At 40.5% G+C, this 27,108-nt stretch overlaps 5 protein-coding genes across 5 annotated transcripts; 3 read left to right on the top strand and 2 right to left on the bottom strand.

Moving 5' to 3' along the window:
• Positions 1 to 1,511: 1,511 nt before the first annotated feature.
• On the bottom strand, positions 1,512 to 3,357 carry K444DRAFT_141890 (uncharacterized protein). The gene is made up of 3 exons (XM_024870540.1): positions 3,032 to 3,357; positions 2,225 to 2,976; positions 1,512 to 2,176 (listed from the first exon to the last, which is right to left on the bottom strand). The coding sequence occupies exons 1-3, from the start codon at positions 3,100 to 3,102 to the stop codon at positions 1,590 to 1,592; spliced, it is 1,410 nt and encodes a 469-aa protein (XP_024730511.1). The 5' UTR covers positions 3,103 to 3,357; the 3' UTR covers positions 1,512 to 1,589.
• Positions 3,358 to 13,582: 10,225 nt separating this feature from the next.
• K444DRAFT_141877 (uncharacterized protein) lies at positions 13,583 to 15,799 on the top strand. Its single transcript, XM_024870539.1, has 2 exons — positions 13,583 to 13,650; positions 13,717 to 15,799. The coding sequence occupies exon 2, from the start codon at positions 13,865 to 13,867 to the stop codon at positions 15,479 to 15,481; it is 1,617 nt and encodes a 538-aa protein (XP_024730510.1). The 5' UTR covers positions 13,583 to 13,650; positions 13,717 to 13,864; the 3' UTR covers positions 15,482 to 15,799.
• On the bottom strand, positions 15,155 to 16,351 carry K444DRAFT_598921 (uncharacterized protein). The gene is made up of 3 exons (XM_024878551.1): positions 16,121 to 16,351; positions 15,745 to 16,051; positions 15,155 to 15,683 (listed from the first exon to the last, which is right to left on the bottom strand). The coding sequence occupies exons 1-3, from the start codon at positions 16,312 to 16,314 to the stop codon at positions 15,507 to 15,509; spliced, it is 678 nt and encodes a 225-aa protein (XP_024730509.1). The 5' UTR covers positions 16,315 to 16,351; the 3' UTR covers positions 15,155 to 15,506.
• Positions 16,352 to 17,144: 793 nt separating this feature from the next.
• K444DRAFT_655837 (glycosyltransferase family 1 protein) lies at positions 17,145 to 23,718 on the top strand (the record flags this gene model as incomplete). The annotated part of the gene is made up of 10 exons (XM_024886038.1): positions 17,145 to 17,244; positions 17,318 to 17,445; positions 17,506 to 17,837; positions 17,870 to 17,983; positions 18,112 to 18,211; positions 18,268 to 18,347; positions 18,404 to 19,165; positions 19,219 to 19,594; positions 23,311 to 23,427; positions 23,509 to 23,718. 10 exons carry the CDS (start codon positions 17,145 to 17,147, stop codon positions 23,716 to 23,718), a joined length of 2,319 nt encoding a protein of 772 aa, XP_024730508.1.
• A 122-nt stretch (positions 23,719 to 23,840) lies between these two features.
• K444DRAFT_655836 (P-loop containing nucleoside triphosphate hydrolase protein) lies at positions 23,841 to 25,726 on the top strand (the record flags this gene model as incomplete). Its single annotated transcript, XM_024886037.1, has 4 exons — positions 23,841 to 23,856; positions 24,843 to 25,053; positions 25,128 to 25,314; positions 25,362 to 25,726. 4 exons carry the CDS (start codon positions 23,841 to 23,843, stop codon positions 25,659 to 25,661), a joined length of 714 nt encoding a protein of 237 aa, XP_024730507.1. The 3' UTR covers positions 25,662 to 25,726.
• Between the last annotated feature and the right edge of the window lie 1,382 nt (positions 25,727 to 27,108).

Here is a 27,108-nt window from a genome sequence, read left to right as displayed (position 1 = left end):
ACCAAAGTCTATTTCAATCTTTGGACATGAGCAGCCGCTACTCCAACCTAAGCCAAGGGCGAACGTTCCTGAACACTTCCAGAGTTTGCCAGAGTACTATCATAGGTGGGGAACTGGGGATCCGTTTTGGCACCCTAGTGGCCTGTTTTGGCTCCCTTGTGACCCGGTTGTAGTTTACCGGAGAGTTCGGTACTCAAATCCAACGCTAAGCCTCGACCTACTTTTTTGAACCTACCGAGCCCACCAAGCAGGAACGTGACTGAGCAGCCTGAGTAGAGGGTGAGACGAGGGTGAGTAGCCCCTGAGTAGGGCGGCGATGCTGACTAACCGCGTTGGAAGCGAATGTGAAGAAATATCGTCTGAGACTTCCACGAAAGTTTAACTCTAATCCCATCCTCGCTCGTTCCGTTTTAGTCTCCGGGCGTGAGCAGCTGCTGCTTTAACCTTAGCTGAGGGTGAGCATACCTGAGCCGAGGGTGAGCGTACCTGAGTAGAGCCTGAGCAGAGCCTGAGCACGCCCTGAGTCAGCCTGCGCACCATAATGTGGAACCCATTTTGGCCTCCAGTGTGCCTCGGCTATAGTTTCCTTACCGAATTTGTCCAGGAATCCATTTCTGCTCCCTTACAGGGTTCCTCCTAGAGCAGATTTTGGATCCCTCTTGTCAAAGAGCACGTGACTATTAATTCAGCCTCACAATGCTGAATACGGTAGGCTATCTTTATTTACCGAGGCACACAGGCCTCAAAGGAGTTTAGCCCCGCTAGGATAAAGGTGTCTCCGCTCTAACAACTCACATTATGCTTAAGTTCCTCTTCTACTAGGCCCGAGATCCCTGAGGAAAATGCTATCAGACACCACATAATGCTTTCCTGAGCTTGGGTAAGACCTTTGCGACTGGCCACTGGCAAGTGAAAAGGATTTGGGGGCATATCAGCGCCTAGCGATTGAGCGACCGACGACACACATCACCTCCCACCTTCAGCAAATAGAAGAGGCTCATCTTGAGTTCAACCAATGTCCAGACCACGTTGATTTTCTAGTTCAACGGACCCCATTCTTCAATAAATTCCATCAGTCTCCGGATGCTTTCCACCGAGTGGTGCGAAGGCAGCTCGGCAGCCAGACCGCTTTTCTCAAAAACCAAAACCGCCGCCTCAAGAACCTCTTTCGCAACTGCAAAATTTCCACCCCGTACCATGCAAGCGCCAAAGTCACATAGCAACCCACCGAATTCGACACTGGGCTGCACCCTTCTTTGCAACAGTCCAAACCCCCTGCGGGTTTGTTCGATATGGCGCGAATACTTGTCGAGCTCGCTCAGTGTCGCGATGCTGGAGCTGCGTATCTGGAAGTGGGTGGGGATCTGGCTACGGAGCATTTCGATTACCTTGTCGAAAATAGCTTGGGCAGATTTGCTTTCTGTGTCGAGTTGATCCAAGATTGATCTCGATAGTACCCTGTGTATACTGATCGTGCGATGCGGTGTTCCGTTTCTCTTAATCAAGTGTCTCTCACCTAACTTTTGTAGAATATAGTGAAAACTTGAGGCATTTAGTTAGTGGCCATGTGGGATTTTTTGAGAGAAGGCTTACCTGTGTAGGTCAGTCCAAAGTGGTGAGGTCCCTGAACTTCCCAGCTTAAACAGCATTTCCTCCGCAATTTCGTCTGGGTCCAAGAAGGCCATGACACGTAAGGCAAGAAGTGCTTGTTCAGGCAGCTCTTCCCAGGCCATCATAAAACCTATATTTAAGGTTTTGTCGTACTGGAAAGTCAAAGCTATTGACGTTGGATCTGATGAATTTATCCATGGCGATGGTGGAGCCTGAGCCCATAAATCTAGAATATCTCGAAAACTCATCATTTGCATCGCCGCGTAACCAGCTAAATCTGCAATCGCCAACGGCAAACCACCCAGTTGCCTTGACAATTCCATCAACTCTTTGCTTTCCGCATCTGTTGTAGTCTGCTGTGTCACCACCGATCGAAGGAGAAAGCCCAGTCCTTCCGTCTGACTCCACCCCTCAACTAGCAGAGCAGCTTCTCGGAAAACACTAGCTACTCTCTTCATTTGTGTTGTTATGATTGTTGATCCTTCGTAGGCAATCGATTTCGGCAAAAAGTTTCGAAGCGAGTCGAGACCTTCGACATTATCAAACACCAGAAGGCAGTGAGATCCTGTTTCCCCTTAGTTCTTCCACCGCTAAATCAAAAACTTCTACTCACCATGATGTTCGAGCCATTCTTTCACCCGCTCTATTTGGATTTCCGGAGCCGTTGAGGTAGTTAGCTTCAACTGCTCGGCGATGATCGCATAAGACATCGACAGAGTCGTTGGATCTTCTGCACGGATCCAAAATATATATTCGTAGTATTCGCGATATCGGTAAGTATACTCCAGACCGATTTGAGTTTTTCCGACGCCTCCAATACCATGCAAGACGCAGCATCTGCGGGCGTTGAGTGCTGGTCGTCGCAGATTCCCATGTACTAATGCTAGCTCTTTCTCTCGCCCGCAAAAACGTTCATTGCGCGGAAATGCTACTGTCGTAATTGGAGGACGGCTTTCCTGATTTGGTGATAATGCAATATCTTCAAGGCCACCTTGGATCGCCGGAAGTAACGAGTCAATGCCGTTACTGGTCTCCATCTTCCGTGGCCTGATAGATTCTTCATCAGCTGAGTTCCGGTCACTTCCCTCATTCGGCTGTTCACATGTGGTAAACCACGCAGTCTCGGTTTCGAGATCTTCCACTGTCTTGGTTTCGGAAAGGTCACCACCAGCCGCGGCAAATGCTTCCGCTCTCTGATAAGCCCTCGATGAAGATGTAATCTCATTGAAGGTAAACTCTGCCGTACTCGAGCTGGGTAGTTTGCCAACAGGATAGTTGTAGATGGCCCGTGAGCTGGAATCTGAACGTATAGAAGCAGCATCATTGGCTAGATTTTTGATGGCTTGACGTGTTTGATGAAGTGGTCTAGACACAGATAAGCTCACTCCCTTACGGGAACACATTTGGGCAGGTAACTGACAGTTGCGTTGTGCCAAGAAATAAATGAATAGCACCTTGCAGATAATGAAGCTGTTCCAAGTGTCGGTGCATAGAACCCTCATCCCAAATAAACTTGGCCTTTCTCCAGACCCTAATTTTCGCACCATTTTCTCCCTTGCCTACAATTTTATCCACATCATCTTGAATGTTTCTCAACAGTTCGTTGTAATCTTCGATTGCAGATTGCAGAGCCGTGATGTGGATTTGGGCTTCAGGGTCATGAGCTAGCGTGATTTGGATCCACGATACGATCTTGGCGATGGCAATCTCAAGGGTCTTGCAATACCGCCTGATTCCTGTTACTGTGCTGCGCGCCTCCTGAAACTTATCCTTAAGTCCGTTAAGGCCCTAGCAAATTGACACGCACAGGGTTGCGAACTGGGCAGCAGCAGCCACAACACCAACCACGGAGACAGGATCCATGAATCATAGCTTGGCAAGCATCGATAACTCGCTTTAGAGAGCTCCTGTCTCGATGATCATGACCTGAGAGCAATTTCAGGCTAAAACCTTTTTGGTGACTGGTCCGAGTCGATGTTGCGCGGTGTTACGGTGTAAATTCTAGAGAAGGTGAGGCCCAAGTTTGCTGCTTAGCAAGCTGAAGTATAACGTAACCTTAATTCCTATGTGTAAGTTGAGTGAGTGTTTCGGCGATAAAGTTCCTAGAATTTGGAGAAAGAACACGCCCTTCTGTCTATAATTCGTTTCATGCAGCTGAACTCTGCCTCAACGTCTGCCTTCGAATCTGCCTAGCGAGAGCAAGAGTGTATGCGAGTTGCTACGGGCTCCTTTAAGGACGCTACGGCAACTATAATTTTTTTTGGAAAATCGCAAAATCAAAATTACGATATTACAAAAAATGTGAGATTATCAATAATTTAGCTAATACATATGGTAGAATATAATTAAAATAGTCGATCTGTATGGTGTTTTATCGCATTCCGTGGTAGGAATGCAATAGGGTAGGAAAATTAATAAAATGCACGTGATATGCCCCCTCACCTGCTGGCTATCTGGCATACTTCATTCATACTTTTGTTCCTACGTTATTATTTCTAATACTATTAATCTATTACCATTAATCTCGTAATAATAGGTCGTTCAAAGATTAATATTATCTGCTATTAAGCCTATATTCTTTATTTAATTAGACAGAAACTATTATATAATAAGATTGCGAGAAGGTTAAAGCTTGATTTTGACGTCGATATTTTAGCTAGAATACTATATAGTAGGCTTTCTGAATGGAAAGCCCCTTCCCAGCATTCAATATTTAGCCCTTCTCCGCAGGTAAAGGGTCTTATAGCCTGGTTATTCTATAATATCCATATAACTAATACTAATATACTTGCCAACCTCCGGAGCTTAGGATATAATATTCCTAATCTACAACTATTATAATAAGCTCGCCGGGCTATGGGCCTTCGATACCGAATACTTAATTCGCAAGTTAAGCTAGAAAAGGAGTAACTTCGCCATATCCTCAAGTAATATATAGTAAATAAAGGCCTATAAGGTAATACCAGAAGTTATGGCTACCGGCTTCTATATACTTATCTCAACTCCCTAGGGAATAGACAGAAGTTTTCTAGGAATAGAATAGCTTCTATAATATAAGAAATTAATCTAGAAAGTATATAACATTACTCGGAAGAGATAAAGGCAGCTAGAGAGGAATATAATATTTATGGGCCGAACTTTGTTTGGTCAATTAATGGCTATTACAAGGTAAATACAGTATATATTTAACTTTAAAAATTATTATCTTAATAACTACTAATCCGTTTACTTAGCTACGATTTTATGGGATTAAGATATATACCGGTATTAATACCTACTTACGGTTTATACCTTGGATTTATATTAGAATCTCAAATAGCTATACTATAAGTAGTAGTATTTCCTAATTTGGTATGGATATATCCCCTCGAAAATACCAATATTTACTTAGTTATAATCCCGGCTATATAATTCTATAGTATTACAGAGAACTAGTTATTTGAATTATACTTAATTTAGGCAATAAAACCCCTGAATCTCCATATCATATTCTCCTTTGGCCTAATTAATATTATACTAATATATTCACTTAGTCGTAATTCCGGCTATATAATTCTATAGTATTACAGAGAACTAGTTATTTGAATTACACTTAATTTAGGTAATAAAACCCCTAAATCTCTATACTATATTCTCCTTTGGCCTAATTAATATTATACTAATATATACTTACTTATACCACTTTCTAGGTTACTATCCTAGTTTAATACCTTGATTTAGTAAACAAAATGGAGGTTATTCCACTCTATATTTAATTAGATAGAGGGTATAAAATACCTATAGTTACAGATACCTATTATATCCTCTATAAAGTAACGTACTAGACAAGAGATATTAATTCATATTAGTTCTCAGATCTCTATTAGTTCGGGACTAGTACGGCTAATTAATATATTAAGATATAGTAGGGACAAATTATAAAGGTAATTTATCTATACTAATCCCATATAGACTTATTTAATTAGCTAATATTATATAGGGTATACTAAATAAATAAAAGATATTTTTCAAGTATCTATACTCTCAAAGGCTTTACTCTCGCAAGCTTCTACCCGACTATATTATTATGCTTTTCGTCTATTTGCCTATTATATAAGAGTAAACTAAGGAGTTCATAAGGATATAGAATATATATTTAATTAGGAAATAGCCTAATTATCTATATATAGTTCCTGGACAACTCTTCCAGAACTATATATTTTCAGAGCAGATAGGGGTCAGGGACTACGGTATTTCTATTAATATTAATAAACTAAACAAGCTATATAAAGAATATACTAGCTATAATAAAGACATATATTTACCGGAGATTATACTAGAGTAATATAAGCAAGAGCTCAAGAATACCGGCTTTATACTCCTAATTACGGAGTATATATATAATGTGAATAGGGATCTGAACTATCCGAATATATATATATATCTAAGGGAATCAATTAATAATTACCTAATTAATACAAAGAATACTCATTCAAAGCTAGGGCTTTTATTAATACCCAAGGGTATATATAATTGGAATCTATTACCAGAGGTAGCTATAGGACTAGAAAAGGTAAGGCTAAAGAATTATAATAATCAAGATAGTATTTAGTTCGTTAATAAAGGGAGAGATACTAGCTATAGAGATAAAGATCTTATTTATATTAGCTCTAATAACGAAATAGAGGTTGAAAATAATACGGAAGATACTAGATTTACTATAGATAATATTACTTTTAATAGGGCAAATGGCAATTGGGTTATAAATAGTCAAGAGTATAAATAGTTTATAGATAATAGATACATATCTGAGGCTAAAGCAGAAGAGGATAATAATCTAGAAATTCCTCCTGTAAATATTAGTCGGTTTACCCGGCTTCAGAGAGACTAAATAAGGACATATTAATATATATCCCGAAGAAAGAACTAGCTAAAAACATTAATATTTACTAAAGTAATTAATTACAGAAGTTAATAGTAGTCTATTTAATAAGTCAAATTCATATGGCTATAGGTAATTAATATTAAAAGATTATATAATTTACCTCGTCAGAAAATCGGTCCTTGCCCCTTTAATTTCCATACCCCCTATAATTATTCTATTAACTTATTATTTTAGTAATAAGGACTTTATAGTATGGATCAAGTTCTTCCTTACTACTAGCTCTATTAAATTAATAGTTCTTGAGAATTTTTAAAGTAATTACAAGATATATTTAGTAAAAATATCTCTTTTTATATGGAATTTAGTTTCCCTTCCTTAATTTCTATAGTCCCTTACTTAATTATCTATAGCCCCTAGTATAGGAAACCGTAGTTTATATAGAAATAATACTAGGAATAAATAAAATATATCCGAATTTAACTTGTATTAAAGGATATCCCTTATAGTTCTTCTATTTATCCCTTTTTATATATTAGTAATATACTACTATTAATAACCTCCAAAACGAGTCTCTAATATATAAATTCCTTAGGGAAAAAGTTATAGGGATATAGGCTAAGGAGTTAAAATATTATTAATATATTATAGTTCTATCCTACTAGTTAACTTTATATTACCATTTACTAAACTACTAGATTTATTAGCTATACCCTCCTTCTAATATTTAATTATAAATTAGATCCTTATTATTTTATCCCTATACGTTTCTAATAAATAATATCAGTCTATAGAACTCTTGTTTTATACGGGAGGCACTATACCCCCCTTCTATAGTTAAGTACCCATTATATAGTATAATTAACCCTGCTATACCGGCTATTACTACTACTCCTACTATACCAACTATTATATTAGACGGTACACTATTTTCTAGTCAAATACAACTTCAGAATACTACTACCCACCTATTACGAGATTAAGGGATTAATATCTCAGCTAATTCCTATCCTTTTTACTACCCTCCAGGTATAGATCTTTCAGAAGAGATCCTGGAATCAGAAGCATATAAGAGGCACCAGCAGGCTAAGCTCGAGCGTTTAGAGCAATTACATAGTAATTTCCATTAGGAAACTCAGGGCAAAGGTATATATCTATCTATTTAACTTCTATATTAATACTAATTTTATTAGGTTCGGCCCAGAAAAGGAGTAAAGCCTTTACTCTCGGCCAGGGTACACATATAAAGGCCTTTAGTAAGGGTAAATCGACGATTCCTCCTGCTCCTATTATCGAAAAACGATATAAGGTCCTTATTTCTATTATACTATATATATGTGAAATAGAAGAGATAAAGAGTAGCTTCTCTGGAAGAAGTATACCTGCTTTAACTATAAAGAAGTTCCTTAGCTTGGAAGAGTATCGGGAGGCTCAAATTATTCAAATTAAGCTATTTATAGTAAAATAGTTAAATACGTATATAAAGCTTACTTATACCCACACCTCTTTACTAATATGGTTTTTTATTATAGTCAAAAACTGGCATATAAGGAGTTCGCTATATATTTAGCCAAGGCTTTTTTATTATTAATTCCGTTACTTGAAGACTGGGAGCTTAATTAATGGATCACAATCTTGGAATACGCAAATAGGGTATCTTTTACTACTAAAGTAAGCTATTATTTATTAGTATCCTAATAGAATTAGTACTAATATAATTAGGTATAGCCAAAGGACAAAAACAAGAGAATCAATCATATAACTAATCTAATATATGAAGCTGAAAATAATATTAACGGCTTATTATTCCACTTTAGCTAATTAAATAAGAGTACGCCAAAGCATATTTATCTTATATTTAATCAAGATATTAATAAAATTCAGGCAAGAGATAACAAGATTCAGGATAAGTATAAAAGAAAAAATAGGGAGATGCCTTTCCTAGATTTTAGCCCCCTATTAGGAGACTCTCCTAATACCACCCCCAATATAATATCTATATCTATAGTTATATCTACGGCACCTTCTTTACCTTCTTCGACTCCCAATTAACAGATTAAAGCTATATGGGAGAAGGTTACTCCTTCAAAGAATGAGTCAGGTGACGACCTGAATTCTGACGATTTTAATTCGGACGATATGCCTATACTAGAAGCTAGAATTACGGTTTCTCCTGCTCCTGCTCCTATAGCTAGTAAGTTTTAATAGATTTAGATATACTAGTAGATCTGACGTTTTTACTAGCCTTCGCTCCCGCTCTACCCACTAAATCCCCTCAACCTCCTCTGAAGTCTATATTAAAGAGGAAGCGAGAAGTGGTTATATCAAGTGACGACGATGACGACGATGACGACGATAATAGATCAGATCTTGACGATGGAGGGAAGCAATTACCAGGGGATGGTGATTATAGGCCGGGGAATAGGCAGAGGGATAATCGGGGGAAGTTCAAAAAAGCAAGAACAGAGTAATATTACTGGGTGCAGTGGACTGTAATGCATGGGAATTGCGTATTTGGCCATAATTAGGTGCGTTTTCCATATAAAATGTGGCCATTAAAAAAATCGCGATTCATGGTTTTCTGATTTTGCGAAAAAAAATAATAGTTGCCGTAGCGTCCTTAAATCAACCCGTAGTTGCGCCATTTAGGGGAGCACGAACTGCACAGCCCAGGCTGCTCATGTTGCGCAGACAGCTCAGGTGAGCTGGCTGAGCCGAGGGTGAGCCGAGGGTGATTAGCGCCTGAGTAGAAGCGGCCATGCTTACTAACCGAATATGGAACGAGGATTGAAGGATTAGAGTTGAACTACCATGCTGGTCAGAAAACCTCAGGTACGATGGCGAATGCCCAGATACAGCTGAGCGACCAAGAGGATTGCAAAGAGAGAAAGATATGTTCCATTGCCAGCAAATGAGGGGACGTATTGAACATTTTCCCACCTAATGGGGCAAGTGTCTAGTGTGCAAATGATGTAGGTGCCGTTAAAAGTGGTGGGAGGAGACAGGGTTATAGAATCCAAGTTGATGGCGGTGGGGGATCTGGACAATATGAAGGCATTAAAAAACGGTGCTGAATGGGAAGCATTCAAGCAATGAAAGACAGAGTCAGATGGCTAGCCAATACCTCTATATATGCTCATGATTCCAGCGATATCGTGCTCAAATTTCAACAGCAGGGCTGCCTGCCATGGACGATCTAGCAAAGGCCGAATTGGTGAGAAGGTACAGTGCTGGCGCGGCCATGGCTGGCATAGATCTACTGCGTCGACCAAAGCAACTTTCCTTTGATGGCGGCAGACCTTGTGGTGTTACGTGGAGGAGACCTCAGCCTTGTGAGCCTCGTTGGTATTTTGCAGAAAGGAAGTAGATTGCACCCGATGATTAGCTGCGTCGTCAATTCGAATCCACTAAGCCCAAAGAAGCTACCATCCGAAAAGCCATAACACTGCGCCATCGAATCCTTCTTCAGACTCAACACGAGCACCCAAAGCCGACCATGGTGCTCGAAAAGTCCCCGGATATAGAGAGTGATTACTGACTCTGTCGTCTGACTCCTTAAGATTGCGAACCCCTTGGACATGATCTAGAGACTCGGCCCCTTCACTACAGTCGGTCCGATCCAAAAGCGACAAAACGGTCGCTCTTTTACGCCCATAATAACTTTTTAACCACAACCCCAATTAATTTATACTAAGTAATGCGATTATAGAATAGAACCAGGCGAAAAATACCTATTAATCAGATTTTTAATACGATTTGTGGTTCATTAATAATTGAGGCTTAAAGTACACGGACCCTTTTTACTTTTTTTATTTTTCCCATACAAAACGCGAATATATTTGCTCGCTAAGGTCACGTGAGCCCATACTTCAGGGGGAAATCGCGGCATCTCACCAGCCTTATTATTAATATAATAATAATAATTAAGCCCTATAAGCTTAAGTAAACCTTCCTAAATACTAAATATGGCTTTTTCTGGTACTATATATATTATATACATAATAGGGCCCTAATTACATAGGTTTCAAGCTAACTTTTAACCGAGCTAAATCCATAAACCTTATCTATTATTTAGCTATCTTCTTTCCCTTACTTTTACATATTATCCCATTTATCTATTACCTTTTTAGATATCGTTCTATAGCGTTTTTGCTTCTGTATATACCAAATAGCTTGTTTAATACTTAATCCCTTCCGATATACATTTATCTAGTAGAATATATAATTATAAAATCTCTATATAGTCTCAATCAAACAAGCTTCAAGTGCCTCTACTACCTTAATCTTAGTATCTAGGAAGCTAGCCTTCTTTACTTAACGATATCGAGTTTTGCTATACCCCCAGTATATCTTAATTAGGTTGATTTTGCAGTAGAACTTCGGTAAAAATATAGCCTTATATCCCCGATCTATAATAAGCTCTTTAACTTGGGACTTCTCTTTAAAGAAGTCTTGGTAATTTGATAGTATACGAGCTAAATAGTACGTTTGTTTAATAGCGGGAGGGTATTCAAGGGATATAGTATACTTAGTATCCTTTAGATACTTAAATCTTAAGCCAGGTATATTATAGCCTCACTTAATAAGAATCTGTTTCATGCCCTTAGGCTCTCTTTCTCTATTCGGATTAAGTTGCTAAAGGACTTAAATAGTGTCTTATAACCCCGGAATTATATATTCTAGTAGAAAGTATATATCCCTTCTATAGGCCTTAATATTACCCTTTTTAATCCCTTCTAGTATCACGAGCACAAGATCTAGGGCCTGGAAGGCGTGGTTAGACTGTCTCTATTTCGACGATTCAAAGCTAAAGAGAGAAGAGGATCTCGAAGGAGCCTCGGATCTAAATAATCGCGAGCTACGCACGGGCCCACGTGCTGGCTTAAGCTCGGGGTCACGTGCAATGATCAGGTGACTACAGATGCCTCGCTCAGATGCCAGATGCCTCTCTCAAATGCCAGATGCCTCTCTAGCTCTAGTCTAACCCCTACTAGTACCGTATATCGTAATAACCGTAATATCTAGTGCCTTATTTATACTAAAGGTATTTAGTATACCTTTGCTATATGAAGCATATATAGAGAACTAATTAAATATTAGAATAGCTATATAGTTTGGGTACTTCTATATAAATATATCGAGTATCCTAGTAATCTATACTAGTAGCTATTTTATATCTCACCAGAAGTCCCTATTTGAGCCTGAGTATATAATTTAACGGGTATTTAAATCAGGGTTGTCCGGAATAAAAATGCCTTTATTATTTAGTATCCTAATATACCCCTCAGGGCCTATAAATTCAGAATCGTAAATTAGCCTTCCTTTACTCTTTCCGGGCATTTTTTACTAACTATTTGCTAGCCAGAGGCTCTTTTTATAATTAAATCTATAGAAATAGCTCTTATTATAGAAATATATTATATATACCTAAACTTTAATTAGAAATAAAGATTAAATTATATGCTATATACTAGCTTTATTCTTCTCGTATTAAACTATATATAATAAAATCTTCTTTATTAATAGTAAAAATATCTCTTAATAATACTAAATTATATTAGGTTATTTATATCTATTTATATAAAGCCCTTTCTTAGTTTTATAGTAATAAAAGCCGAGCCTAGAGAGCTATAAGTAGGCTATACTACGAGTAATAGGCTTTTCTATTATTAATAATAATTGAGGTAAAATCTCCTAATTAATAGTATTTAGGAAATTATTTAGTAATATTATTCCAAGCTCTTAATTAATTAATCAAGTATAATAGGCTAAAAAAATATCCTTATTATCTAGATAAGAAGCATTATCTCTTTTACTATTTCTAGTTTCCTGCAGAATACCATACTACTATTAATAATAATTAAATAGCCCCCTAATTCGCCGAGCTAGTATCTTTCTATTATTAAAACAGTAATTACTAGAAGCTACTAAAAGTAATATATTAACCCTTTCAAGTCAATATTACCCTAGCTTTATAAGCTATTAGGTATATTGCCAGAATAAATATAAATTAGTAATTATATATAGAGTATATAGCTCTTTGGTTTAAGCTAGCTTAATATCTATATTATTAAGAACTTCTTAGTAAGTCATTTATATATCTAGAGCTTTATTATCTCTGTAAGCGGTTCTAATAAGGGTATCCAAAAGTAGCTCATTAGTTCTATTATCTTTATCTTTAAGCCTTTGCTCTTCCTTTAATTATATATCTCTAGGGATATTAATTGGCCTCCTAATAATATCGAATTATAGCTTCTTTTATTTAAAAGATAATACGATTATAGGGGTTTTAAGCCTACTAGATTACTCTATAACTTGAATATCTTTTGCCCTCTAGTTATATATATATATTTATTGAGTTCTTAATAGCTTTACTAATTCCTTTATTAATTTGGAGTTATACGAGCCTCTAAAAGCTAGAAATAGTCTTAGTATACTTATATTATAATATAAAAATCAGAAAATAAGACGAAACTTACTAATTTATTCCATAAGTCTCTGATCTTGCTATATAACTAAAGGCTTCTCTAAAATAATCGTCTTATTTCCACTAATAAAAAGCTTCTGCTGAACCCAAAAGAGCGTCGAATCTTCAAGCTCTACTTTATTACTTGGTTTAATATCTGAATTATTAGAATTATCCTCTATATTAGAGGGTTTCCCATGCCGTTTATTAATAGTTGCTTGGATTACAGCTTCTTTAGCTAGGGTGAGAACTGTAATTAAATCAAGAGTTAAATTAGCTCGCTTGCGCTTCTGAAGGCTCATAGAGGTAGCTATTAGAAGTATTTAAAAAGTGTACTTGATTGGGTTTGTAGTTATTGAGATATTAATATAATTATAGAAGAGCGGTCAACTTAGGGGGGCAGTCACGTGACAACCAAAGTAAAAAAACGACTATACAAAACGCGAATATATTTGCTCGCTTAATCACGTGCATTATAACTTCCTTAATAATAAAGATATTATAATTTTGAGAACATAGAATTAATCCCTAGGATATATAGTATAGTTTTAATTAATACGATTTATATTAATTACGATTATGGTGGTTTTTATTTTTTTTGTCGCTTTTGGATCGGACCCACTGTAGCAATAGGTATGGCAAAAAACAATCCAACCACGAAGCGGACGCGAAAGGGTAGCCAACGAGGCAAAACCGGGTGTCCAACATGTCGGTAGGTCACCTATTTGACCCTTTATACGAGCGGGGAGCTATGTTCGGGGGCTGACAAGTGCTATAGAGCTCGACATGTGAAGTGTGATGAGCGAAGGCCCTTCTGCTTGAATTGCACATCAACTGGACGCAAATGCGATGGATATGAATGCGCCAAGGCTCTAAGCCATCAACAGACTACGTCGTCCCCGGGACTTGCCCGGTTAATTACCAGCATGATGAGTCCATGGAGCGATTCTCAGGTAGCCTTGGCTCCTACCTTAGGGCTTTCTGCAAATGAACAGAGCAACCGCTTCTTCCACAGCTTCCTCCACGATTGCGTACCAGTTCTTACGGAAACCATGGACTCCGAGTTTTGGCAAAGGGGCATCCTAAGAGCTTCCTCTTCTCCGGCCGTACAGCATGCAGCCATTGCCTTTGGCGCTGTATATGAGCAGCGAGTGGCAAATGATGGGAGGCTCGCATCAAGTCCAAATGACAAGAGACTCGGGGTCCTCTCTTCGCTGTGTTACGCGAATGCAATTCGGATTCTGCGGCATTGCGTCGCAGAATCGTCCCAGGCTCCGGAAAAGCTTGAGGAGATCATGATCACATGCCTAATCTTTATTTTCATGGAAATCCTCCGGGGAGACGATATAGCCGCTGTGACCCATCTTGACGGCGCTCTCAAAATTTACAGCTGTGGACCGCCACCCGGCCAAGCTCTCTTCCACCTCAAGGAGAACAAGGTCACATCTGAGATGGACACCACACTTGAAAAGCTCACTAATGCCTTCTTACGACTCGACATCCAATCTGTCCAATACATGGGCTCTCGAACTCCATGGGAGCCAGACCGAGCCTCACTTTGGTTTCAGACACGGGAGGACATTCCTGCTACGTTCGAGACATTATTGGGTGCCCGCGACAGTCTGTATGCGCAGCTCGCGAACATCATGAACTTCGTCACGCCTCTAGAAGGTGCTGAAAAATGCTTTCCAGCATGGAGTCCGCATCCAGACCGAGGGTTTGACATTTACACCGTCTTTCATGGCAGTACATACCGGGATTATGATTTACCGAAAGCCGCTACAAAACGTCGGCATTTCATGTACATTCTTTCTCGCTGGAAGAGCGCATTTCAGGGTTTCCTGCAGAAGGGGACAGTGAAAACGCCAGAGGCTTTGGCCGGTTGCGCATTGCTATTGCTGGCATACTATACAACGCGGATTAACTTAGCTGTTTCCTATACTACCGATGAGTGCTGTTACGATGAGCAACTTTCATCGTTCAAGAAAATTATGGAGCAAGTTAAGGTGCACCTAAAATACACCACTCATGCGTCACCGTCGCAACTGCCAAGAGACCCCAACGGCAATCTTCCTTACAATATGCCGAGACTCAAACCCAGGAAGAACCATTTCAAAGTCCATTCAACCCTCTGTTATCCACTCTACTATACGGCATTGGAATGCCGCTACAAACCTTTGCGCCAGTCCGCTCTGGCATTGCTGCGAAACGCTGACAGTGAAGGCATCTGGGACGCGGATATGTTGGCCAGAATCGCCGAATTTGTCATCGATGTCGAGGAGCACCTCGAGCCAGATTCTCGCAATGTATCAGCTGATTCTCCAAGTTTTGGGGTGCCAGAAACAAACAGAATCCATTGCCTCTCGTTGAACGTCGATAAAGACCGGGGAATTGTCTGGCTCAGATACAACAGAAGGACTATGGAAACACAAGGAGAAATTTCCGACAGTTCTGACCCTCTCAAGAGATGGAGGATTAACAGTACTACCTTGGCATGGAAAGATTCCACCGCAGTGAGTGTGGAAATAGTTGATCCTGAATAATCCGGACAAGATTCGCTGTCTTCCGCTACTCTTTCTTGGGAAAGTCGAACACTCTCGCATCGATCTGCCCAATCTCAATATTAAAGAAACGATTCGCGATCCCCGCCCTCGTTGTCACGTCGTAGAAATCATATCCCGCAACCGTGCAGCTCGAATCAAGATACAGCGTTACCGAGCCGGAGTTCTCATACACAATCTTCCACTGCCACGGAATTAGTATTGCCGCCACTAGAGACGAGAAATTCTCAGCGCTCAGAACTCACACTTGCGACCTCACCTAGCCATTTGTCCTCCACTACACCCGCAAAGACAGCATTGCTCTTCGCCAGAGTATCTTCCCCAAATAGGGCCCAAGCGGGCTTCACGAAACCAGTCCAGATCTTCGGTGCAGCAGAGACGGAAGGCTCGATTGTGTAGAGGGTATTCCAGACGAGGTTACCACCATTGGTGTTTGTGTAGTCGAACAAAGAAGATTCAATGAACGAGTCGTAGGTTGCGTCGGCGCGGACCTTGGAGTGCGTGGTGGAGTGGTAGAGGTAGCCCGACGAGATGTGTGAGAAGGAGGAGGACCTAGGATGAACAGTTATTAGCAGCAAGCATCAGGTCACTGATTGCGACTGTGATTGTCGGAGAGCCTACCAAGCATGCTGCTGCCAGTTGCATTTGAATTCGGCTTTCACAAGCGGCGGATCAGGCTGTTTAAATGCTGGCGAAAAGAGCTCGTACGAGGCAGGGAAAGACGGCTTTTCACGGGCGGTAGAATGCATGATGACTTGAGTTGGATGAGCAAAAGATAAGAATGGAGTTGCCAGGAGCAGGACGAGACAAAGCATTGCGGTTGAAATCCGAATCGAGCAGCGACGTCCGAATTATTTGCAAGTTGAGGCGTTGTTTTGCCTTGAGACAAGACATGCCTTCTTTTGTGTTACAATGTTCGTGACAACTTTGGCCCTCGGTCGATTTTGTGTTTCATCCCTAGGCCAGACGGTGTTCAAACCCCCAAGGAGTCACGCCCTCTCATTGGGGTTGTCGTCTATCGCTTGGTCGTGGAAAGATTACAGCGCGGCCTAGACTCTAACAGCATCACAGCTCCCACAATATTGCGCGTCCCCGCAAGCACTTGCAGGAAGAGAATCAATTTTCGGAAACTTCAGTGCCACCTGCCGCGCGATCAGAACTTTCAATGTTGACTTTGCCGGCCGTGCTAGTACCCGAAATTGACGACACAGCCAATCAGTGGCGAGGATTCTCAGCTCGCCTGCAAACCCCTTTTTTTCGTCTCGCGATGGACACAAAACAGCGGGACTAATTGTCAATTCCCCCAGTCAAGGTTGGACGATTATCTGAACTTGGAAGGGCGCAGGACTTTGAAATCCAAGAATTTCGGGTTTCTAAGGGGTTAGACACTGAATGTACAAGGATACGAGGACATTTGGAGGGGATTTGTCTGACTTAAATGGGGCATTTCTTGTCCAACGCGAGTTCGTTTACATCAACGCCTCGAAGCAGCTAAGATCGGCAGGCCCCCTTCCAGGCGTCGTTTTATCTATTCCTAGGATCTTGGTGATTTATCACTTACCATTCGAAGGAGTACAAAACGATTCCTCGGCCGGTTCGCGTTTTCCAACTGACGAACAGACTTACTTGCCTCTGAGAATCTACAATGAGGGGGAATCACAAAGCTCCGCCGCCAGACTATACGGAGAATGTTGCAGGTGTGAGTATCGAGCGACCTGAGGTGGGAGTTCAAGCACGCGTGACTGGTATGGACTTTGTTCTGCCCCGAACTAATTGTCTCAACGAGTTTTAAAGGCTAATCATCCTCTTCCTCTCTAGGGGACGGACGCATAGCCATCGATCTCGAGAGGCGATTCAGTATTTTCTCCTCTTCCCTCAAAACCCAGATCCAAGAGCAGATCAATGACGTCGGAACTGAGAGCTCGAAACCCGCACCACCAGCATACGTAAGACGATCAGACGATGACTCCATGCTCAAAACTCAAGCGCTAGCACGGCATCTGCAGCCTTCTCGCCTCAACATCGTCATGCACGTCGTTGGCTCTCGCGGCGACGTCCAACCTTTCATAGCCCTCGGCCTAGTTCTGAAAACCACCTACAAACACCGCGTGCGTATCGCCACCCACCCCATTTTCAAATCACTCGCCGAAACAAACAATCTAGAATTTTTCAGCATAGGCGGCGACCCACAGGAACTCATGGCGTTCATGGTCCGTAGTTCCGGGCTACTGCCGAGTCTGGATATCCTAAGAGGAGGGGATGTGGCTAAACATCGGAAGATGGTAGCCTGTATAATGGAGGGTTGTTGGAGGGCTTGTATTGAGGAGGGTGATGGGATGTGTGACTGGAGCACGGGGGAAAGGGGAAGAGGGGGACTGCTCAGGAGGCATCGTTTGTGGCGGATGTGATTGTTGCGAATCCGCCTAGCTTCGCGCACGTACATGGCGGGCAAAAGTTGGGTGTCCCCGTGCATTTGATGTTCACGTAAGTTTGAATTGTTGTGCTGGGTGTCCTCCCTAGTTGGGCATATCCTGCCCTTATGCTTTGCTCGGGTTTTCTCTGTTTAAGCTGCTGTGATTGATTCAATCGGTCTAATTGGAGTTCAACTCTAGGATGCCATGGTCAGCAACCCAAGACTTCCCTCACCCGCTCGCCAATATCAAGCCCTCGAATGGGGATCTTGGCGTGGTCAATTATGTATCCTACGCCCTGGTTGAAACACTACTCTGGCAAGGCCTTGGCTCCTTCAAAACAGATTTCGAGAAAAGGTTCTTGGCCTGGAACCGATCAGGTTGTCTTTTGGGCCTAGGATGTTGAGCCGACTGAAAATTCCCCATACATATTGTTGGTGAGAATGCCCAAGACCGGAATTGCCGTCAACTTAAGCTAAATTCGTGTCACAAGGTCTCCAGCCTTGATCCCAAAGCCGCAAGACTGGGGTTCTCATATCTCTGTAGCAGGGTTCTACTTCCTCAATCAAGCAACAGAGTACGCCCCTGACCCGTCTCTCGCTGCGTTCCTTCTAGCTGGGTCAGTGCCCATATATGTAGGGTTTTGCTCCATTGTCATTGGCGATCCAGAAACCTTGACGAAGACGATGTTCGACGCCATAGAACTGATCGGCGTGAGAGCATTGGTATCCAAAGGCTGGGGCGGTCTCGGCTCGCAACAACTTCCAAGTAATGTCTTCCTTGTTGGAGACGTACCACACGACTGGCTCTTCCGTCGCGTCTCTGCCGTCGTCCACCACGGCGGAGCAAGAACAACAGCAGCAGCGATGGCGGCTGGGAAACCGAGTGTCATCGTGCCATTCTTTGGTGATCAGTTCTTCTGGGGAGCTATGGCTCAGAAAGCTGGTGCAGGCGCAAAACCCATTCTTGCAAAACAGCTCACTGTGAAACTCCTTGCTGCTGCTATCATCGAGGTGTTGCAACCCGCTGTCCTCGATCGAGTGGAGGCATTATGTGAGCTGATAGTGAGCGAAAAGGGAACGGACGCTGGTTGTGCCAGCCTGCATCGGAATTCGGAGGCGCAGTGCCTGAAATGTTCGATGGCGCCACATCTGGTAGCGGTTTGGAAGGTCAGGAAGAAAGGAATATGCTTGAGCGCATTCGCAGCAACGGTTCTTCTTCACGCCCGCCTTTTGCGCTTGCAAGACCTGAAGTTGTGGGTATTCCTCTCCGCTGTTCATTCTAGGCCATTTTCTAATGAAGACTCAGGCTTCGACATATGGAGTACGATCTCGAAAGCGGTCCTTGGGACCCCATCACAGGAGTCGTTTCTTCGTGCCTAGGAATGGTCGGCAATATGACGAAAAGCTTAGGCAACGTTCCAATTGCAGTCAGCCGAGCCAACAAGGCACGTCCTGTCGATGGAAGCATCACCCGAGGGTCATTGAATATGGCTCAAGGCACCGTCGTGGGTACTTCAAAAGGAGTTGGTCGGATTCTCCTTGCCGGCTTCCGGTCTCCGTTCGAGGTCATGCTGATGGCAGCGCGAGGCTTCCACAATATGCCGGCATTATACGGTGATGAGTCTGTTCGGCCACCGGAAAGAATAACCGGGGTCGTCAGCGGATTTGGGGCCATGAGGAAGGTAAGGCAGCAGTGTAGTCGATAGTTTCAACTAGTTGGAAAACTGCAGTTTTGAAGCTTTACTAGTCCGTTCACAGTTTAATCAAAAGAGAACTAGTTCGTTTGAAGCTATATTAGAACTAGTTCGTTTAGACTAGAAAACTGCAGTTTAAACTATAGTTTAGAGTACGTAAAAATCACATGAGTATAAAACACCAAGAAACTGCTTCTACTACTTCCACTGCTTCTACTGCTTCCACTACCCTATTCTTGATCTTTAATCTTAGGACCAATAAACAAATCATTATCTAGTATAAACTTCTTTAATTTATACCACGATTTCAAGCAAGCTAGAGCCTCAATTATCTTTAGACTAAGCTTATTTCGACGGTCTATTAAAATAAGCTTAGTAGCAGAGAAGATTTGCTCCGGTTTAGCTAATATTACAGGAATTAATAGAATATCAAGAGCTAGCTTACTCAAGTAAGAATATAACTACTATTGAGTTAATTAAAGCTACTAATTACGTATATTAAAGTACTTAATTTTAATAACTAGCTAGGTATAATAGTAAGTATATTCGTTCTCTAAACCTTCCATATTACTACTCTATTTATCTAGAAATAATAGGAACTCATTAGTAGTCTTTAGTTCAGGCTAAATAGTGTGGTACGGCAGGCCGTACTCGTCGAAAATCATGTTGTTTTGGCGGTTTTGAGGTTTAGGTCACATGGCAAAGGCCGCGGCCTTTTGCACGTGACTTGCGGAAATCACATAAGAAAGCTGGTTTTTCTGTAGACTTAGAGAAGAATCCTTCATGAGTATTCAATCAATTGAGCTTTTGCATACTGCACACTATTTATGCTTTACTGTTTACGCTTTTGATTTGTTGTTTTGCTATCAAGTCACGTTTTGCGCTCTGGTGTACTTTATGTGGGTTTTTGTCTTGTCGCAGTTTCCCTCCCACAATAGACATAATATCCATATTACGTGGTTTATATGCTTCCTAAAGCTCTTATATTATCTTCTGAGCCCTAGTAATCCACTACTTCTTCGCCTAATTCTTATTAATATATATCTATTTATATTAAGAATTAAGAACTAAAGTAGCTATATAAACTATAGTTTCCTCTATCTTTTAGTAATATTTATTAAGCTTACTCTAACCGGAATTAAATATCTTACTAAATATAGGCAGTGTGAGAAATAAATAGATTAGATTAGATTAATGGCTATTAATCTAATCTATTCATGAAATTTTCTCATTAATTATATTCTATTCACGAATTAATTAAGCTAATCATGAATATTCATGAATAACTTGATTAATGTACACGTGACCGCAGCACGTGACCGCAGCACGTGACCGGCTAGCCTAATTAGGTAAGAATCAAGCTCTAGTACTACCTTGCTTCTAGAGAGAAAAGCTTACTAAGGCAGTACTAGAGCAAGAACCTTACTTAATTAGGCTAGACTATTACGTGCTATAGTCACGTGTATATTAATTAAGGTATTCATGAATAATTAGAATTAATTATTCTAATCTAATTAAATTATATAAGTATTATATTAATTAAATTCTATTCACGCTATTTATAAATATTCATGAATTAATTAATTAATTAGATTAATTTTTTCGTATACTAAATATAGAATAATTCTTGAATTACTTCTTGCCCTTCTTATATTTATCTAAGATAAAGTCTATAATAGGTAAAATATTATCTAGTATAGCCGAATTCGATTTCAAGGCTTTAGTTATTTAAGAAATAAATTCCAGAAATACTTGAATATAATAAAGTAAGGCCTAATTATTTTCTAAAAGCTTATCTAGATAATAATTATTATTAATAAACTATTTAAAGTAGGCTTTAATAATATAATAGAGGAAGTAAAATAGTATAAGCTTTAAAGCCTTAGTTTAGGAATTCTATCTAGTTAAATTATTATATATAAAGTATGCTTTCCTAGATAACTTTAAGAATTTTTATATTTTCTATAGGCTAACTTAAAGATATACTATAAAGTTATAAAGTATTTTAAGGGGTTCTTTCTTATATTATTACTTAATAAGGTCTAGCTACTCTCTTATTTCTTATATATTAAGGGTATTATCTTTAAGATTCTTAGAATTAGTAATAAATAAAAAGGAATTAATAAATAAATTAAATATATGGCCTTAGTATTAGACTTGGTAATACTTTATATTATATTTGATTTTATACTTTTTAAATAAAACTACTAAATAATTAGTAAACTAGTTAATTTTAGACTAAGAGAAAAAATACTTACTTTAGCCTAGAGCTTTAATTATAGTATTATTATTTGATATATTATCTATTTAAAAATATTCAAGCTTGAAAATAATACTTTATTTAATAAGTTCTGCTTCTATAATTAGTATAATATTATTTTCTTTATATAAATCTTTAATTTCCTTTAGTACTAGTAAAGAGAATTCTAGTTTATTATTTTTAGAGATATAATAAGCTATAATTACAAGAATAGATATAGTATTTAGTAAGATCTAGATATCTAAGAAAATATAGATCTTTAAATAAGAAAAATAAAATTAAAGCCAAATATATTTCTTTTCGATTTTATATTAATTTAGAACCTATAATCTAGTAGTAATATACGAATTAGCTAAGTAAATATTAATATTACTATTTAAATAAGTAAGAAAGATATAAAACTCCGAATATTTTACTAGGCTAAGTACTTAATTATTTAATATAACTCAATATATAAATAAAGACTCTAAAGTAATACTATTAGATAGCTTTTTGATAGATATCTCTTTTATAAGCTTTCTCTTCTTATTCGGGTTTAATTAGGCTAAGTCTATAATATCTTGAATTAATTACTATTACTATTATATATACTTTTCTATTAGGTTATTTTCGTATATTAAATAAGAGCTTTTCAAGTAATTACTAATATTCTTTATATTTCTAGAGATTAAATACTTCTTCTTTTTACCCGATTTAGTATAATATTTATATAGCCAAACCTCCTTTCTATTACTATTATAGAAAACCCTCTATATATTATTTATACTTTCTATATAATTAAAAACCCAAGCTTTATACTTTCTTTTTAATTTCGTAGGTTCGGATACTAGTATAGAGAATCGGAAGAGTTTAAGAAATGGTTTGTCTAGGAGATCTTAAAATTAGATACTATTAAATAAATAAAGTACTAAAGAGACTATTAGAGAGGTCGGTATAAAGGAAGCTAATTCTTGGCTTAATTTATTATTTATCAAAGGGTTAGAGGTCATTTGGCCAAAGGAGAGCCTTGACTGGCTAGCTAGACACTTGAGAGCCCTACGGCCCCTTAATTAAGAGGATATAGTAGGTAATTATAGCTAGTAAGAAATGTGCGAATAGCCTCAAGTATGTAATTTAGCTTGGTAGTAGAAGAAAAATTTTAATATTATTTTGCTAGTGCTATCTAATTCTATGCTAATTTACTAGGGAACGGGATAAGCGATATAATAATCCGTTTATTGGGAATCTGTTAGGAAACTATTAGTTTAAACTGTAGTTTAGACCCACTAAACCACTAAACTACAGTTTAAACTAGCGAAGTATATATTCCTACTAGTCCGTTTATAGTTCTAAGAAAAGCCAACTAGTTCGTTCGAACTGCAGTTCAAACTGCGAACTGGTAAACTATCGACTACACTGTAAGGCAGTTAGTCTTCTGGTCCAAATTGATATCTGACCGGAACAGGAAATTGGATACAGTCTGTATGACGGCATCTCAGGCTTATTTCTGCACCCGATTGAAGGTGCCCGACATGAAGGGTTTGCTGGCTTCAGCAAGGGCCTTGCAATAGGACTGGGTGGGGTCGTTCTCAAACCAATAGCTGGTAGGCATTGCCCATTTAGTGGTCACCTCATGTCCTAACCTCGAAACACAGCTGCTTAGGGCGTTGGCGGCTACACCTATGAGGGGATCAATAAAGAGATGGAGAAGCGTTTCGGATCGTCTGTCAAGGGTCACATATCACTTGCAAGATTGTCTCAGGGGTCTAGAGAGTTCAATGACGCATCAAACGAAGAGATCGCAGACGTGATCAGAGCCTGGGGAAAACATGCATCCAGAAATAACGCTCGAAAAGAAAGGGATGATTGGTGACTTTTGATTCTCCTATATTTTGGCAGGTGTGGAGCGGAGCACAGATAGCAAAGAAACAGTCACCTGCCAACCTATTAGTGTGGCGTACTGTATAATAACATAACATGGAACCAGTTTCCATCATGACCACCTTCCAATGTGTCATCAAGCAACCTTTGAGCTTGCGGTCCGTCTGATATATACCGCCTAACTAGTCTCCAAAGAAGACGTCGGCTTGCTCAGAAGCCTCAGATCTTCCGTCCATTCCAGGCATACAGGCGCCGCTGCTAATCTTTTGCTTGCCATCTTCTGTTCGTAAGTTTCTCAGCTGAAGAATGCCCTTTCTGGTTAGAGGCCTGAGAGGAAGCTTTGCATTAACTTTCCAAACATCACGGCTAACATGAGTAATAGGTTGGCTTGGTAGAGAACATTAACTATAGGAGCAAAGGATGCACTAGTTGTTTTGTATTAGATAACGGTTAGAAACACTTCAAGGTTGATCGATATAGCAATCTTACTCAGATCTCCGACGCTAAAAGATTCGAGAAGCCGAAGAACGTTATAGAAAGTCCAACCATGGAATTAAACCGTATCTAGTTTAGTTGAGGATGAAGAGAAGGGGAATAAGAATTCGCAAAATCAGTTGAGGCTAATCGCGTAAGTCTGTGGAATTCAGGGCATTTTTAGCGCCTAGCAGCCATGCTTTCAGGGGCTCAAACCCATGCATGGTTGTGCGGCATTCTTTGCGAGTCACAAACTTAGTTGGTTGGTTGATATTCATATCTATTTATTGAGATCAGATCAACAGCCTTTTAATCCTCTCACTAGTAAACAGAGTCACTTAAATCCCCCGCGATGCTTTCCAATGCTACCGATTTTGAACATGGTCAGTATTTCTTTGGTCCCGTGATGACAGAGCAATTTTACATTACGTCTCTTTTTGAGAATTACTTTCTTTCTATTGTACTGTACCTTCAACAATTGTGTTGCTCGTCCTGCCATTTCGACTACGCTCATTGCAAAACCAATCCAGGAAAGTGTCTAAAAGCCTGTTACATAGCAACAAATTGGTACGCAACAATGTCGAAATCCAGTGCCGACGTTAATCCGTTCAGGTGTTCCTCGCGATATTCACAGCATTCTAGGCTGCTTGCTGTCTTCATACGGGCGGCTGAAGACCTTTGCAGACGTCACTCCCAACGAGAATCTCTCTTGTGAAACCCGGTCTGTTACTGAAGATTGGCCTGCAACCGAACAAGTCGAACTCAAGGATCTCTCAGCATCTTTCACGCATTCTGGAAGGCCGATCCTTCGAGGCATCAATATCACAACCCAACCCGGCGAGAAAATCGGAATGTGCGGTCGCAGCGGCAGTGGTAAGCGCTCTCTCATTATGACGCTCTTCCGCATGCTCGAGACTGCACCTGAAGCTCCATTCTCGTCGACGGTGTTGACATCACTAAAATCCCACGACAAGTTGTTCGGTCCTGCTTGAACACTATTCCACAGGATTCCTTCTTCATGAAAGGCAGCATCAGACTCAACGCGTCTTCAGAGAACCTCCACGGGGATGAGGAAATTAGTACAGCGCTGCAAAAAGTACAATTGTGGGCCATCGTCGAATCCAAAGACGGTCTACAGTAGACGCCGAACTTCATGCCGAGTTCTTTTCACATGGCCAGCGGCAGCTCTTTTGCCTTGCACGAGCTATTTTGCGGAAGAATAGGATCGTAGTTTTGGATGAGGTGTCTAGCAGCGTTGATATTACCACAGACATGCTGATACAACGCGTTGTTCGAGAGGAATTTGCTGGAGCAACTATCATTGCGATTGCACATCGGCTGGACACGGTTCTTGACTTTGATAAGGTTGCAGTACTGAGTGAGGGAACGTTGGTTGAATTTGATTCGCCGCAGGCTCTGTCGGATCAACCAAGTGCTTTCAGGGAGCTGTATAATTCGTGATCTCGGGTTTTGGAATTTCGACCCGCAGTTGGGAATCGTAAAAGAGAACTTTCCCGACATGGCACTTGGCTCCTCCCGAGTGAGCTCGCGGCTACATTTAGTGCCACTAAACAATGTCTGCGCGTCGGCACTGGATGAACTTCTTCTGCTAGAAAATAGATATTCATGACTAAAATTCCGTTGAGGTTAGAGTGAACAATAAGGCATTAGGCGAGTCATCAGCTGAGGCGCCTTCTCCAACTAATTAGCTGATCTCGGGGTTTTGGTGGCTGCAGAGCTGCTGTAGCCAGGCCGCTGCGACGCTCGCCTCCCGCACGCGGATAGAGCGGGCTGGGGAGGGCTACGGAAAGCGATAAGGATCAAGTGATCAAGCGATTTTCGAATCCGGTTTTCGACTTTCGATGTCAGATTTGTGGCCCGTGCTCACCCCACCAAAAATCGCCCACATACCACACCCCCCTCTCCCTGTACCTCTACCTATTATTACTGCTTAAAATATTACTCTCTCTTTGATTCTTATTTATATATATATAGGAGAGGGGTGAGAGGTGGGTGGGGGATAGGGGGGGAAAGGGGGATGGAGGGCGAGTGATGAAAAGTGAAAAGTGAAAAGTGAAAAGTAGAAAGCGAAAAGCGAAGTTCGAGGTACGCGACTCGCTAGAAAAAGGAACCCTATAATTATAGGCTACTTATCGCTAAATTATAGGCTACTTATCGCTAAATTATAGGGCTACGGTCACTAAGTTACAGGCTATAGGTACTAAAAATTTAGCGACATAAATTTTTGGTTAAGTTCCCTCGCTTTGCCCCCCCTTCCCCCCCCTTCCCTTTCCCCCTATAAGCCCCCTCTCTTATCCATATATATAGGGAGAGGGAGAGAAGAATTTAAAGAAAGTAGATATTTGAAGTAATAATAGAGGCACAGGGAGAGGGTATAGTATGTGGGCGTGATATGTGTGTATGGTATTTGCGATTTTTGGTGGGGTGCGCACGTGCCACAAATCGGACATCGAAAGTCGAAAACCGGATTCGAAAATCGCTTGATCACTTGATCCTTACGGCTTTCCGTACCGGATACCTGACTCAATCCTCAGGCACAGATGTGGCAGAGGTGAGTGGAACAGAAAGGTAAGCGGACGCAGGGGTCTAGAGTGGTCGCCACCTGTTTAGCAGGCTAGAAGATGTCCAACCTATTGTCCGACCGATCGATCTGTCCGATATCCCTTTACGAAACCTACGATGGAGGAAGTCTGCCATCTCGCATGGATACAAGTAAGGCTGTTCATTAGTATATCAGAGGGTTTTTTACATGGGTGGTGTAATGCAGCTATGACGGCCGACGCGGTTTGTTCTTGGGGTACTGTAGTGGGCATTTCGGACTGCTGTCTCTTCAGGCGGATTGATTTTCTGGACGGCGCGCACGCTGCACGAGGCTTCTGAGGCTATT

This window comes from Hyaloscypha bicolor (assembly GCF_002865645.1).
Source record: "Hyaloscypha bicolor E unplaced genomic scaffold K444scaffold_141, whole genome shotgun sequence".
Lineage (NCBI taxonomy): Eukaryota > Fungi > Ascomycota > Leotiomycetes > Helotiales > Hyaloscyphaceae > Hyaloscypha > Hyaloscypha bicolor.
Note: the sequence above shows the minus strand (reverse complement) of the source record. Positions and strands in the feature narration are given on the sequence as shown.